This window comes from Pollicipes pollicipes, unplaced genomic scaffold (assembly GCF_011947565.3).
Source record: "Pollicipes pollicipes isolate AB1234 unplaced genomic scaffold, Ppol_2.1 Scaffold_6686;HRSCAF=7923_pilon_pilon_pilon, whole genome shotgun sequence".
Taxonomy (NCBI): Eukaryota; Metazoa; Arthropoda; class Thecostraca; order Pollicipedomorpha; family Pollicipedidae; genus Pollicipes; species Pollicipes pollicipes.
The window spans coordinates 45,686,255-45,699,683 of NW_023596921.1; the positions used below are offsets into that span (position 1 = coordinate 45,686,255).

The 13,429-nt window shown below is 55.0% G+C and overlaps 1 protein-coding gene across 1 annotated transcript in view; it reads right to left on the reverse strand.

Moving 5' to 3' along the window:
- The window catches only part of LOC119108425 (serine/arginine repetitive matrix protein 1), a gene marked incomplete in the record, with an annotated part of 50,001 nt that overhangs the window by 2,400 nt on the left and 34,172 nt on the right, over positions 1-13,429 (reverse strand). Inside the window, 3 exon segments of the mRNA XM_037231995.1 lie at positions 352-426; positions 5,267-5,479; positions 11,337-11,420. Coding sequence (XP_037087890.1) covers positions 352-426; positions 5,267-5,479; positions 11,337-11,420 — 372 coding nt within the window.

Consider the following 13,429-nt stretch of genomic DNA (forward strand, 5'->3'; position numbering starts at 1 on the left):
GAGAGAGAGAGAGAGAGAGAGAGAGAGAGAGAGAAGAGAGAGAGAGAGAGAGAGAAGAGAGAGAGAGAGAGGAGAGAGAGAGAGTAGAGAGGAGAGAGAGAGAGAGAGAGAGAGAGAGAGAGAAGAGAGAGAGAGAAGAAGAGGGAGAGAGAGAGGAGAGAAGAGAGAGAGAGAGAGAAGAGAGGAGAGAAAGAGAGAGAGAAGAGAGAGAGTAGAGAGAAGAGAGAGAGAGAGAGAGAGAGAGAAGAGAGAGAGAGACAGGAGAGGAGAAGAGAGGAGAGAGGAGAAAGAAAAGGAAAGAAGAGAGAGAGGAGAGAGAGAGAGAGAGAGAGAGAGATCAACCAGGCTTGCCTGTCGAGTCTGTGCCAGCTTGGTCAGTGTCGGCGTCGTGTAGATGTTGATACCATTCACCTTCTTCTCCTCTTCCTGCCGCAAAGCCGACCAGGTTCAGCAATTGACACATGCAATACTCACGACCATTGGTGTGCGTAAAGGAAGAGAGCCATTCAGAAGAGGACAATGCTTTCACGCGTGACTTAACGACAATGAAAAGCATTAGCACTTGCATAACACGACATGTTGAGACGAGTAAGTGCGTCATAGGGACTTTACTGCATACTCAACTGCTGGGCTAAACGGCACCGCCTGCCTCTTAACCTGGCAGAAAGGAAGGGCACGGCCGGGAATCGAACCCCGCCTCCCTGGTTTCCCAGAAACGTAGATTCTCCAATACAGGATCGGTACCCCCAACCACCTTCAATTTACCAGGAGGTACCGGACAAACGACGATGTCGAGCCACCTTTGAGACGCTCCGTGGAATTCGCAACGTTTCTAGCATTGTTCATGGCCACTCGTGACTAGGGACTCTTTAAGAAAGGTAAAATATTCTCATAAGTACCGGTGAGGGCATATCTCTGTTTAGCCAACATCTTCCGGTATACTGAGGGCCATTTCTTCCGAACAAAAACTCAAAAAGCAAAACGAAACCAAAAAGGTGTTCAAGGCATTTCTTGCTGATCACCATGTTATGCAATAACTTAGCTATAGAACGCCCACCTGTGGTTTGCTATCTTGTGAGACACAGCCGACGTGACAATCGACCCACGGTTATTCTTTTATATTCTACTGAAATTGTTCCCAGTTAACAGCAACTAAGGCGGAAGTCAGATACGGTCATGCAGAGTTTGTGTCCTGTTTTGTCCACTTCAGGTGCGCGCTCGTTTGGAGTAATGTGTTACCTGACGTGTGTGTGATAATGTCTATTTTAAAACATGTCGCGTTTCCACGGATACGTGCTTGAATTATTTCAGGAGGGGGCGCAACCCCAGCAATCGATTAAAGATGCTTGGAAGAAAAAACAATTTCCTGGCAGCAGACGTTACAAAATACAAATGTCCAGCAGGGGACGAGACATGTGTCTCTATGATACCCTTTGACGACAGGTGGCACGCTCACGCGGTATCTCTGGTCGGTGGCCGTGTGTGAGCGCCCCACACCCACCGGTGCCGAGCGCCTCCCTCCCCCCCCCCCCCGCCCATCGACACCGGGTACCACCCCCCCCCCCCCCACCCCCCACCCGCACCGGGGAGCTGTTCGCCGGCGGTCGCCGCTGTTTGCCCGATCGCTGAAGAGCCGCGCTGCGGCCGGCCGTCCGCGCCGTGTGTTTGTTGTTGAGCCGCAGTCCACATTCCCATCGCGTGCCGCTTCGTCCGGCCGGCCGGCCTTTGTGCGCAACATCGCGCCGCCACCTTCAGGCTGTTTGCCAGGCGCTTAGTCACAGCCGTACTCGGGGCGTACCGAGTGCAAGCAGTGCGGACTCTGCCCCTCTCTCGTCCCCCCTTCCGTCACACGAGTGGCGCGAGCTGGTGCCGCACAGGTGCGACGTCGGCAAGTGCCCGGCGGCTGGCGATGTCAGCTCGCTCCATCGACTCTGCTCTCGGCGCCCTTCAGCTCGCGCCGGGCAGACCAGAGAGCCGCAGCTCGCTGCAGGCGCATCGGGCGGCGTCCGCCCCGCTCTGTGCCGCGCTCGCTGCTGAGGCTGCTGATGTAACGGGAGCACAAGGCCCGCACCAGCGCAGCGCCACTCGGCCGTTACGTGTTAGCGATGGGGTAAGCATAGTGACCTGCCCATGCTAACGGCTACGCGTGTCCGCTACGCAATATGGGCGACGTGTAACGCGTATAAGCTTGAGCGGCTTGTACAGGCTCGAACTACGCCTGGGTACCACCACGGTGCACTGACCGCCTTTTCACCCGTGATCAATCTAACTAAACTTGGCAGGTGTACTGAAACGGAAAGGCCACCCGGCTGACAAAAACGTACGTCATAGGATAAGAAGGAAATGTTGCAGCTATTAATCCAGGACGTACGTGGTTAAATGTTTGTCGGGTAAGGTGAGCCTTTTCCGATGAAGAGATATTGGCTTATCTCGAAAGTTAAAGTGTGAGTGAATTTCCGAATTCGGTGGTGAGCTGCGATGTTCTCCACTGGTTGCTTGTTCAAGTCACAGAACTATATTGATTTCGATGCACTGCATAAAACATTGCATGTGTTTCAAAGAATTGTAATTAAGGTGATAACGACGGTCAGCCAAACATGGAAGCGAAGCATTACCCAATGAGACGGTAATGGTACTTCTGCGGTGAGCGTAGATTCCATCATCACCAGCGCGAAATAAAACGCAGTGTTAACCCTCTGTCAGCAAAACCCAACAAGCGAGCTCAACCCGCGGTAGCCGTACCACATATAAGTCTGCTACTGCTGGTCCCGGTATAAACTGCATACATTGCCAGGACACACGTTATCTGAAATTAAATCTGACCGAACCATGTCGGTATTTAAGCATGAAAGAAAGTGCTGGCCAGGTGTGCAGGCTTTGAATTAATCCCCTCATCCTCGCTGCGGTTACCGCAGGTGGGTTCGTTCCACAAAACTGCACATGCCATCGAGGCCCCACTTGGGCTTGACAAATGCTTTATCAAATGCATCACGGAGTCACGAGAGGTATGACAAGCCTGCTGGTGCCGAAAAGCTCGGACCACACCGAAATTTTCATGACAAAGCATTCGAAACAAAGTGCTCTATGGGCATTCATTATATATATATATATATATATATATATATATATATATATATATATATATATAACTGCCTCTAGTGGTACCAATCATGGTTTTGTGAGTACCTATTGCACCGTTATAAGACATGATCAAAGAAGATAACAATCAACGCGGTCTACCAGCCTTCCAGTTACACTGCGTGTAGATTGGCGCCTTCTCATGACCCTTGAGTGTTTCTTCGGTCATCTTTACGCTGTGACATGCCCGCAAAGTGGTCCTCAATATAACCTGGCCTAGGTGCCCAGAATTCAGCAGGGTATTCTGTTGCAAATGATTCCGTATCGGAGCAGAGCAGCGTCATTTGAACCCGATGGCACAGATATTTTGATCGGTATTATATGTACATAGATTACATGGATATTTTGTTATTGGCTTGCATTGGGCGCTGCTCAAAAGGGCGATGTGAAAAATTAGGTTTTCTCACCGCTCTGAATAATTAAAACTGGAGAACCTAGCCTTCGGCAATCGCTTTTTTAATTATTCTTCGGCAATGAGAATAGAGCCGACATAGAATGCGCAGCCTTATATTCGACTTAACAGTCCACATCCTTACGACGGCAAGCAACATCAAGGTCACAGTAGGACTACCCTGTGCGACAAATACCTTACGCTGTTTGCCCTTTCTCGTCTCGCAGTGGGCACTTTAACCAAAAGTGGCTAGCTGTCAGGCAATGAGAGTATTGCCCCTTAATATTGTAAACTTGAGACTAATTTAAGCATGAACTTTGCATAGAAAATGGTCGCGAGGGTAAATCGCCTTCTGCGACAAAATCTAACAGCATCGAACTTGAATGCAGCGCACGTTTGATAACCACACACCAGTAAACCCTAGTTGGGGAAGTATGTCATTCAGCAAGGGTGTGCAAAGCTGGTTTTCATAGGCAGCTGCAAACTTGTAGCATTTTGGAAGGAGGTCCACTTCAGTTCCTTTGAATCGGTATGAGTTACATATCACAATGATTCGTTTGACTTGTCTATTTTACAACCGCATTTGAAATGCACGATGTTAATTTTGTGGGTGTAATAACTGCTCGGGCTTTTATCCTAGTCTGGTGTGTTAGTACAACAAAAATGACGTGAAACCTCTTTGTTGGTTAATATCTATGCACGATCACACTGTCATAAGCATCGTTTCTATAATGATAGATATATTTGAGTATAATTACGATGCTTGTGCTTTTTGGATGGCACGGAGTCTGTACGCAATGTCTACTCAGCTGTTCTTGCCTTTCACTGCTCCCATGGACAGTGAAAAATCACAACATGTACATTCCAGGAAAGGTACAAACACCATTTTCCTGAGATAAGTGATTGCAACAAAGGCGTACAAAATTGCATGCGGTTATTCTCCGAGAGATAATGTGATATTGAAATAATTATGAAAAAGGGAAAACAAGAAACTCAAACATATAAGAAAATAACCCAACTTGTATCTAACTGAATACCAATAATAATAACGGTGATGTATCATAATATAATAGCATTCACAACTAACTAAACCAACACGAGGCATATCAAATAATAATTTACTTTTTCCAATTAGTGCCTCGCCTGAGAGCAGCCGTATCTGCCTGAGAACATCAAAGGCCCGAACAGTGTGGCTTGATCCACCCATGCGTGCGTCCCGGAAGTGGACTGGTGGCCGATGTCCATAGCCCATCTGGGTGGAAATTAGATTAAAATTCGTATTCGGTTTCCCCGCAAGCCATCTGTTGTCTTATACCGTGACGGTACAAAATCACTCCTGCCAGCTGGCTGAAGACGCGTCTGGCACGGCTCACAAGCTTCTAGCCACCGTTCATTTCAGCCGGGGCTGATCAATATGCGTCGCAGAGCAGTTGGTACCTCATTGCAGCTCTGACAGCTCTTTATTCTTAGGCCAGGGCGGCCTGAGAAGAAAGCGATACCAGAGCTGCAATTATGTACCGATTTGTACCGCTTTTCTACCCTGGTGCAAACATTTTCACCCACACCAGCCAATGATAAGAACGGCGAGACGCGAGGGCCGCCTGTGGCGTACCTGTGCAGAGGTCCGGATACGACACCAGGACACCCTGTGGAGCCCCTGTGCACAGACCAATCTGAGGGCACTTGACATACCTCACCCGAGGCAGATAATCCGCGGCCGGCACGGGCCGAACGTACCGGCGGTGGGGGTGGCGGCGGCGGCGGCGGCCGCTGCTCCTGGCGCTGCTGCCGACTGGCCGCGCTGGACTCGATGATGACCTCCTTCTCAGCGTGGCTGATCAGGCGGCCTGGCTCCGGCGCGGCCCGGCCCCCGCTGACCGGGCGTGACCGCTTCAGGCCATTCGTCGGCGGCGACGCGTGGCGCACCGGCGGGCCCGCACCGTGCCGCTCCTGTGACGTCACAACACGGCGCGCTGAGCGGGGTTTGCATGGGGCTCAGATGCATGCCATCAGGGTACGAATGTGAATGCTATTGACTCTAGAATGCATTTGATCAGGGTGAGGCAATTTAATGTAACTGGGAAAAGTGGCTGTATTATCAGAGTAGGGGGTTCTAATTAGGTTAAAGATCCTGCCAGAATGATTATTTTGTCCACGCCAACTGTTGTTGTGCCTGCCAGCCACCTCTCATTAACCTTCAAGAATGGGGTCCCCATTTGTGCACAAGTTGTAGTTGATGCTATGTTGGTGGGCACAACGAATTAGTAATACCGTTTGCCGGCGACGTGCAATGCTAATCGCGAGTTCAGAATCAGTTTCACGCTGTTTGTATTGTTCCGCGGACCAAAGCACTGCGATGTGGAACACTGTTGCTATTGTGACATGTGCCGGATATGACCTCTGCCCGGCATTGCTCTTCCCGACCATTCTGCTTCAAAAACACTAACACTCTCAGCGCCCTGGCCACGCCTTATTAAATGGACGTGAGTATATGTATGGATGCTGACAGTGAGAAGCACATCAGAGAAGTACATCGTTCGAGTTACGTTCGGCCGCTTTCACGTGGCATGTGCCATGCCCACCGACAATGTGGTCTGATTAGACCTGTGAGTTAAGGTCCTGAATCACGAGTTATGTTCGACTGCTTTCACGTGGCATGTATCATGCCCACCGGCAACGCTGGTACTATATATCAGTACGATTGAATGTCGAATTTACCCACGCGCTGTTTCGTTTAGAAGAGGTAGAGCGTACAAACGAGACCTGGGTAACGGTGCCGAAGCGGGCCAGCGTCCCGTGATATGTCAAGCCACGATGAACCGCGCGATTCCGCATCTAACTGCGTACAACTTACAATTATTCAACCTACTGCGTGCAACTTACAATTTTGCAGCTGTCTACATCGTACAGACCCACAATTCCCAGCATGCGCTGTTTCAGCCCTACAGCAGGGAGTAGCGCACCATCGTTGCACCAGCGGGAAGCTCCTGAGCACAGTTGTGACCTGGGAGCTGGGTACAGGGCGAGTGTGAAGGCGACTACAGCTGCCCGGCTGTGGACCGGCCGGCCAACCAAGGACGCGTGCGGCTTGGCTCACGGGCCGGTAATTTCACAGCGGAAGCAGGGCCGGTCGGTCACGGAATGTGTCGTGAAGCTATAAGGCCAGTCCGCCGGAATGCCGATCAGGAAGGTCTGTGGATAGCCTTGCAAATGAAGGTCGACGTCTTCTGGGAGGTACCCTATAACAGCCTGGTCAGTCTGAGAGTGTGCCAATCGATATTCAATGAGAACGGTATTCTACGGCACTTCTCTACACGAGCCAATGCGACAGCGATATAAAAATCGGTGTCCTAAGGAGTTATCACTGGAAAATACCTAGACCGCTACAAACCCCATTCACTCAAATACGCTCTCTTACTCAAATAGATAACCAAGGTCGATTATAACGTTTCGCTCGAGGCCACTTACAAGACAAAGCCGGGGCGGTCCGACGCCGCGGTCCACATGCTTTACAAGGAGGCCGCCGGTAATTGCAGACAGGGGCCAGTGTGGCACGTGTTTGCTGGCACGTGACGCCCGAACGCTGACCCGGCTCTAATCTGCGTCCACCGTCGCCCGCGCCGCGCAGCGCGCGCCACTGTGGACGCGCCCACCGTGGACGTGGACGGGGACCCGTAAACGCCGAACAGTTTCCCAAAAGTAGGTGGCAGCGACTGTAATGGGCCGGTGATGGAGCAGTGAAAACGGGCCCCAGCCGGCGCTGTTGGCGGTAGAACACATGCACGCCGGCGAAACGCCGCCAGCTGGCGGTGGCTGCCGCAGCGGCGGCTCGATCCCGCCAGCCTCGCCGGATTTGTCGCAGGAATCTAGGAGCCATCGCCGCAGTTTAGTCAGTGTTTGTCAGAACGAAGTGAGGTTTTGGTATCACAGACGCCTTTAAAGCTGTCGTGTGATCAGGTCACCTAAGTGGCTCGGCGACGTCAGGCGACGAGCGGCGCTGATAATGACCGCCTAGTGGACTGAGACATCGAGGTGCCACGTCTGAGTCATCGAGGTGCCTCGTCTGAGTCATCGAGGAGACGGATGGTCGCGGCTGGTGTGGTCAAATGATCTCAGCCGTCTGAAGGCTTCCATGTCCGTCACCTCACTTAAAGTGAGCCGTGTGTACATCGCTATGGCCGGCGGTAAGTTGAGGAAACGGCTGATGTGTCTTCAAAACCCCTCAATGGCCCGGACAGCGAAGCCATATGATTTGCAGTTTGGGACCATTCGACTGGAGCTCGCCGATCCGTCCCGTGCTGAAAAGGTCATGCAGAGCAAGGCACCGGTGATCCAGTGATCCCCTCCCGATGCGGGTCAGCGGTGGTCCAGTGATCCCCTGCCGGAGCAGATCAGCGGTGGTCCAGTGATCCCCTCCCGGAGCGGGTCAGCGGTGTCCAGTGATCCCTCCCGATGCGGGTCAGCGGTGTTCCAGTGATCCCTCCCGAAGCGGGCCAGCGGTGTTCCAGTGATCCCTCCCGGAGCGGGTCAGCGGTGGTCCAGTGATCCCCTCCCGGAGCGGGTCAGCGGTGGTCCAGTGATCCCCTGCCGGAGCGGGTCAGCGGTGTTCCAGTGATCCCTCCCGGAGCGGGTCAGCGGTGGTCCAGTGATCCCTCCCGGAGCGGGTCAGCGTTGGTCAAGTGATCCCCTCCCGATGCGGGTCAGCGGTGGTCCAGCGATCCCCTGCCGGAGCGGGTCAGCGGTGTTCCAGTGATCCCTCCCGGAGCGGGTCAGCGGTGTCCCAGTGATCCCCTCCCGGAGCGGGTCAGCGGTGGTCCAGTGATCCCCTCCCGGAGCAGATCAGCGGTGTTCCAGTGATCCCCTGCCGGAGCGGGTCAGCGGTGTTCCAGTGATCCCTCCCGGAGCGGGTCAGCGGTGGTCCAGTGATCCCTCCCGGAGCGGGTCAGCGGTGTTCCAGTGATCCCTCCCGGAGCGGGTCAGCGGTGTTCCAGTGATCCCCTCCCGGAGCGGGTCAGCGGTGGTCCAGTGATCCCTCCCGGAGCGGGTCAGCGGTGTTCCAGTGATCCCTCCCGGAGCGGGTCAGCGGTGTTCCAGTGATCCCTCCCGGAGCGGGTCAGCGGTGTTCCCGTGATCCCCTCCCGAAGCGGACCAGCATGACGAGATCCGCACCGAGCCTGCGCATCGCCAGGCGGTGGACGGCATGTTTTTCACACCTCGATAGTGCTAGGAGCGATGACCAGCCGCGGCGCCCGGCTAATCACCTTATCAATCACGGTGGTCTGGCGCCGAGTCGGACGGGATCCCTGCGTCGGTACGCGCTCCCCGGCCACCGCGCCGCGGGCGCCGCACTGAGTGGCTCAGAACACGTCGATGTCATTGTGAGCGGACAAGGTTCTGGACTGTGTTTGCGCTGCCCCTGTATGATCTGTAGAAATTTTGTGTGGGGTGCGTCGCCGACCCGTGTTGAAGCTGTAGTACTGTGTCGGCCTGGAGGCAGTGATCTCGCCGACCGCGGGATGGAGTGTGGCGTAACCGTTCACTACGAAGATCGAGGAATGCACTAAGCTTCAAGACCAGTGACGCACCACTACGAAATCTCGCTGCCGAGATAAGCTTCTTACAGGCATAAGTAAGTAGGTACTTCAAGGCCACCATATAAGCACCTATTTAGCTATATGCTCTTAGCCTGCATCAGATTCTGGACACCGTGAGGGGCAAAACAGCATTATGGATAGTCTGTCAGACGCAAAGAGCGGGGGTGCGCAATCAAAAGCGCCATCCAGCGTGATCCATCAGCCGCATGACGGATCACGTACATATCCTGAGCCGCTTGGGCTTGTTAACAACAACGCTGCGCTCACAGCAACACACACGAGCTAATCACAGCCGCACGGCAGCGGGCTGCGGCAGGCACTCAGCGGCGGCGCCGAGTAATTCCGGGAGGCGCACGCGACCGGACGCGGCGGCTGCAGCTCACCTCCCAGGTGCGCACGCTGGGCATCGGTCCCTTCACCATGACCGCTGCTGCCGACCCGTCCCGGCACCGTCCAGCTCCAGCGGCGCGACGACGGCGGCGCGCAGTCCAGCGACGGACACTTTTGGACTCGGCGACAGGGAGTCCCAGTTCACCGGCGGAGGATCCCAGCGCAGAGCTGGTGACTCGCAGCCGGTAGAGCGCGACTCGCCGTCGGGCGAGGGCGCGCGCCAAATGCCACCGGCGTCAGCGGTGACGGCCTGCCGCGGCGGTCCGACGGCTCGCGTCGCGCCGGAGGCGGTCGCTTTCGTGGCGCCGCGGGCCGGTCGGTACGCACCTGCCGCGCGTCCGGTACGCCGCCGATGGAGTGCGCCCACCTGGCGGGCCGCCGCCGGCCGCTGATAGCCGTCTGACGTCACGGATGACAGCGGGGCGAGTCGTCGCAAGTGGGCCGCGCGCGTCACGGGCGCCGCCGACCCGTCACGCGTGGGCCTCGCGCGGCGGCCGCCCGGACAGTGGCGGCGCGCGCCACCGCCGGCCCGGTCCGTCAGAGGCCGCCGAGGCCGGCGCCAGGCGTATCTGGACAGTCGGCCGCGAACGGACGAGAGTTATGTCCTGGCGACTGACCGAGCCGGAGGAGCGGCGCGCCCGCCGCCGCACAGCTCACTGACTGGAGCACCCTCCCCCACTCCTGCCTCCGCCCCCACGCCACCTGGGCTCGAGGCCGACCCGCGGCTTTGCAGCGGCTTACCTCCGCCCTCCCCCCCCCCTCTGCACCCTGCCCCCTGATCGCATCATTCGCGGCAAAAACGTGGCGGCGGCGCGCATGCAGCGGCGGCGCGGCGCGAGCCGGATCCATCGGCCGATACGGCGCCGAGCGCGGAGGGCGCGGCACGCGACGGCCGGCCGTCGGCCGCGTCGCGCCGGGCATCGGCCAGCGGCCCCGACGCCGCCGACTTGTGGGGCTTGATGGTGTCTGGTGGCCCGACACCGGCCGCCAAACACGACCGCCCTGCCGGCTGTTTACAAGGCGAAGGTACATCGAGTGGTTTCCTTATGTTGGGTCGGCCTGTCCGGCCGCGTGTGGCATTGGGTTCCCGGCATGTGTTGTATGCACGACGAAAAGTTTAAGTGTTCGAGTAGCGTGTATTTAGGACAGCGGTTAATTGGGAAAGCTGGTTACATGCATGCGCATGCACGCTAACTAGGACATCATTAAAAGGAACAATTTACAGTTGAAGATATTAAAGCAAGCGTCAGATATGACGAAACAAGCTCGCCTATAACTATTTGTGTGCTTTTTAAGTGGAAACGATTGTTTTAGACAGCACAATTCTCTGTTTGGTACATACTCCTCAATGCGTCATGGTTTTTGATTTCGTTATCGTACCTTGCACAACATTGGCTGACAGCCAATTGACGGCAGCTATATCTGCAAACCGCGCTCACGAACGCCAGATATAAACGCTCCAACGCTCCAGTCCTTTTTTGCCCCGATAGCCGCATTGCTTATGGAATGGCAGGATATGAATGACGTTAGCATGACGTCATGAATATCAAGTTGACTTTGAACTACTCTCCTCGATATACTTTTTCCCATTTTCGCAGGCGAATAGCCCAGAAACTAGAGGGGCTTAGGTCTTAAGAAGTGCAGAATTGTGAACAGCACCGAGAGGTTCTCAACATGGCTATTTCAGTTCAAACCCGCACATAAATGTGGCACACTCCTTTTAATTAACGGAACGTCTTCGTTCCCCGGCGATCGTCCGTGTGCTAAATGCTCCCCGGGCTCCCTCATCCGCAACGCGAGAAATGCCTGCTTGCGTCACTTACCCGCAATATCCGTGCAGACGCAGGTTCATCGGTTTCCTTGTGGGCGAACATCCTCTTATGCGCCTGCTTGAATTCCTCCATCAGCTGAAGCAAATGGATCAGGGCATTTGCGAACGGTTCAATTGTGGAGCGGCGAAGGGCAGTGCACTAGCGAAAACATGCCTATCAGACAGTTCATCTTGTGCGGGAATCGGGGTTTACATCCGAGCACCGCGGTACTGCACTCGTTTCGTGGCACTGCCAGGTCAAGGGGATTTAAGCGTGTCACCAGCTGGGTTTCTCTACCGCTTCCCCTCCCCATCACTCCACCGCCACAACCTGCGTGGAATACTGAGATTCGCCACCGACAACCGTTACGGCTTCGCAAACAAGTTCACATGTGAGTGAAGGTCAAGCATATACGTAACCAAACGTCCCCAAACATTTCGCAGTCTTTTTCTTGGAGACCTTTCAGTGCAACATAAGACAAAATTATTCTGAGGGTCGGAATGTTATCGGAGCGGCATGATTTCAAGCACGCTGAACGCCATGTTCCATTTGTGAGCGCGTCCTGATCCCATTAGTGAGGCCGGGTTCGAATGGCAGTGTCCTTGCGTCGAGCGACAGTATGACATCGAATGCATAGCTGCATGCGAAGTGCTGCATTCCGGCTGCTATATCGCCAGCCGCCATCTACAAAAAGCGTTAAAGAACTCGCTTACATTAATGATGAAGGTAAGTACGACAGTCGTAAACGCCGCAGTCGAGTGAATATGCCGCCAGTTAGATTATGCACGGCATTTAAAGTCGCACCGACAAGAAGCTCTTGACAGGACAAACATTCGCTTTACACCGTCAACATACGATGGCAGAGCTACTGTGACTCTGATCATATGACGTCAAGGAGCATGTGCGGATGTGCAGGCCAAAGGATCGCGATAGGTGTGCTCAATGGCCATGATTGGCAACTCAGTTATCTTCAGTTTGTTGCCTGGATCATCAATGCAAAACAGCATGTGGGAATTCAAAACAAGGGGAAGCATGCCCGTAACATTTTAACTTCAGGATATTGTGAAATGGGTTTAGTGGGATTAAACGATTGATAAAATGATTAGTTCAGCAACGGCTTTTGTCAGTAAGCCGGCCGTTGCTTTGTCAATGCTTAGAAACAGACAAGCCAGAGACATGCGTTTTGTGACCTAGAGCAACACTAGGTTCAATGCATGAAGTGACAACAAAACAGCTAATACATGACGAATTGTTCACACCGAAGTGCTGCATAACGCTGGTAATATAAACTTAACACACAACGGTAAGAAACAATTCGAAGTCCTCGTCGGCGGCATTGCAGTTCTCTGAAGCAGTCCGCCCAACCGACATTCAATCGATTTCAGGAGGTGTGTCTGGCGCGTCCGACGCTTAAAAGCCACAGCGTTCAGAGTTTGGGCACTTGAGGGGGACATGTGGCCGGCACTCCACGGCAGTTGGACGGGCGCGGTCTGGGCCACAGCTGCGTCGTCTCTTCCATCAGCGCGAACGGCTGGGCGGGCAGCCGGTAACGTCTTCACCGCTGGCGAGTTGGCCGCCTCCGGCGGCAGACGGTGAGCGCGTGCAGGCTGCGGCGTGGCGTGTGACGGCACGGGCCACCTCCAAACGGTTTAGAGCACACAGACCGTTCGGCCTCGCCCGCGTGGAGGGCAGAGAAGGCCTTGGCTGGATCTCTGAATGTTTTCGAAGACGGCATGATTTAGAGACTCCTTTGGACCATTTCAAACGAAGTCCAGCCACTGCAAGAGGCCGAGGTGCGTGGCCGTGACCTGCCTGGTGTTTGACCGTCAGCGCTCCCACGCACCGGCCATGCCAGCCAGAGCCTGCAGCCAGCTCCTCCCGACATTCCAGCGGCCGGCAGGATCCGTGTCAGTGGCGGCGGCACCCATTGTTCAAGAGAGGGCGCTCCCCTGTCCGGCGGACTTCGTCAGGTCGAGAGCGGCCGGTCCGGCACGACCTGGCCTGGCCGTGGCCTGGCCTTCGCCCCCCGTGCCGTCGGCCGCCAGCCGTGAAATCACGGGCGTGGCGGCCGTCAGCGACGCCCGGCTCCGTAAACACGGAGCGCC